The sequence below is a fragment of the Montipora capricornis genome, chromosome 6, assembly GCF_036669925.1.
Source record: "Montipora capricornis isolate CH-2021 chromosome 6, ASM3666992v2, whole genome shotgun sequence".
Classification (NCBI taxonomy): Eukaryota; Metazoa; Cnidaria; class Anthozoa; order Scleractinia; family Acroporidae; genus Montipora; species Montipora capricornis.
In genome coordinates, this window is record NC_090888.1 from 61,106,859 (window position 1) to 61,109,358 (window position 2,500).

A 2,500-nucleotide genomic window follows, 5' to 3' on the forward strand; every position below is an offset into this window, starting at 1 on the left:
ACAATGTATCCGTTTACTTTCTTTTTCACAGGTCATTCGACTTCCGCAAGTCCTCAAGTGCGCTAAAGTATCCTGTTTTTTTCCAGACCTATCTGTTGTCGGTCAATTCTGGTCTCTGGTTGAATCCGTTTAAAGCAGCTTTACCTCAACCCCTCCAAAAAAGATTGAAAACACCTATTGTTTCCCTCAAGCTCTTTCTTATGCATCTTAACACATCCTCTTAATGCTTGGTATCATCGTATCGGTTTCTGTCTTGATACACTTTTCCACCCAGTCTCAAACAAATTATGTCATTATGCCGGCACTTATCGGTACTCAAATTCGGCCCCTCTAGATCTGTAGTCCTGTGCCTTCACCACAACACTACAACGACGAACATGCTCAACCTAACACAGTCCTTTTCATTTGTGATTTACTTTAGTATAATAAGTCAATTGATAATTATTTATGTATAATAACTGAAACTAATCCCACCCTGACCCTAAAAATCACCTGGGCTTAATTTAGGCTCCAAAAACTAAGATTTCTTCAATTCATCTGAGTGCGTATTCAACCTAGGCAAAATGAGGATCACCAATTTAACCTGGGTAAAAACGGTTCAACCTGAGAACCGATTTTATTTACAGGCGACATATCAACTACATGTATTAATTTCCCTTGTTGTTCCGTTTTTGGATGTATCCGTTTACTTTCTTTTCCACGGGTCATTCGACTTTCCGGCACCAGTTCTTAAGCGCAGTAAAGTATCTTGTTACTGTATTATATTCGTAATTATATCGTTGAACAACTACGGACCAGAACAGATTCTCTCCACTGTTTTGAAGACCTTAGTTCATGTCGACATCATGCGGGCGGGGCAGTATTGGTGGATATCATTGTTGCTTAACGCTTTCTTTAATAAGCAGTTTGTTGAGCCCGGTAAGTGCATATCTTGTTCCAAAGCACATTCAAGTTCCAGTACCCTCTAGGTTAATCGTTTAAAATGCTAAGCAAAGGTTTAATTCCTCTACTACAACACGTATGTAGTGTCCCCTTTTACTTGTTCGATGTGGCTTTCCGCTGGAATTCGAAGCCTGGTAAAGGAAATAGGAAAGAAAAAGGAAAGGAACTAGTGCTGGATCACTAATTGGGAACACTGTAAACCGAAATTAACAATTAACGCAAATCAAGTCAAATGTTGGTTTTTTGGTGCAAGGTTTGTTTGATTTAAGAAACTCTCCTCAGTACCTGCTCCTTGTCACCAACCTGAAGTCTGTTCTCAATTTCGGATCTTACTTCTCGCTTCAGTTGACTCCAACATTTCAACATTCCGGCGCTTTTAAATTTGGATCTCAGCATTCAGCTGTCGGTAATTACAATTACCTGAGCGCGTGATCATAAAAAAAGTTTATTCTGTTTATGCAGTTTTATTTTGAGAGGTTATCATGATTAAGCTTTCTATTAGTAAGCTCGCCTATGATTTTAGCCTCTTTATAACATTCAACAGATATTGCACGCACATACTCTTTGTTTTTTCCCATCGTTTTCCTTTATCTTGTGACAATACTGAGAAGGAAACTGGAGAAGTGATCCTTGCCTTACTTATCTGGACTCTGGACAATTTAGCAATTGTCCCTCATAGACACCAGAAAAAATCGAGCTGTTTCAACGGGATTCGAACCAATGACCTCTGCGATGCCGATTCAATGCCGGCTTTTTTTTTTTACTGTGGTATTTGTCACTTGTTCTTTGTAGGTCAATCTCGTCTACTTTCCAGTTGGCACAGTTTTTTTCCTTGATAAAGTAGCCTAGGCCATTTTTAATTACCACGATAATCACAGCTCACTCTGAGTCAGTCACAAAATTACTTCTCTTGCACTTATACCATAATCGCTTTAATTCAAAACCAAATTGCATCAGGAATCCGAAGAGTTTAATATATTTAAAGTTGTAACAATGGCTTGAGGTGTTACCGCAATGCAGTTATCAAAAACCAAATTTCAGAAATTTTCGATGTTTTCTACCATACACGTATTTCAGTAACATACTTCATCGTTTAACTGAAATGAACAGTCGGGCAATTCTAGTTAATAACTTTTGTATTAAAGTGCTTGTACCTAGATAAGAATTGTCATCACATTTCGCACAGACGAAAGTTATTATTTTTGTAACTTTGATGGGAGTATAGTTTACCTCGCGACAAAAAAAGGATTCGTCTTGTAGACATTTTTTTAAGAACCGGCAATTTTATAAGAACATTCAGGTTGTGCCGATTAATCAAGTTTTAACAACATCCTAAGAACATACCCAGTTAGTTACGAACATCTTCATTCAGTTTGCTCGTTTCAAGTTCTTTTGTTGTTTGTGAGCACTATAAATAAGGTAAAAGAAATGTAAAACTGTAGGCTAACCAGGACCGTGAATTAAATCAAATACTAGCGGGGACGTTTTTCAACATTAACAATGTGGTTTCTTACTGCATGATACACTGAAGAACAACTCTAGTCAGTTTGTAGTCGAA

The 2,500-nt window shown here is 37.7% G+C and overlaps 1 protein-coding gene across 1 annotated transcript in view; it reads left to right on the forward strand.

Moving 5' to 3' along the window:
• Positions 1 to 766: 766 nt before the first annotated feature.
• LOC138052767 (deleted in malignant brain tumors 1 protein-like) overlaps positions 767 to 2,500 on the forward strand; it is a 25,862-nt gene continuing 24,128 nt past the window's right edge. Inside the window, exon 1 of the mRNA XM_068899344.1 lies at positions 767 to 918. Coding sequence (XP_068755445.1) covers positions 846 to 918 — 73 coding nt within the window. The 5' untranslated portion in view covers positions 767 to 845. The remainder of the gene's footprint in view (positions 919 to 2,500) is intronic.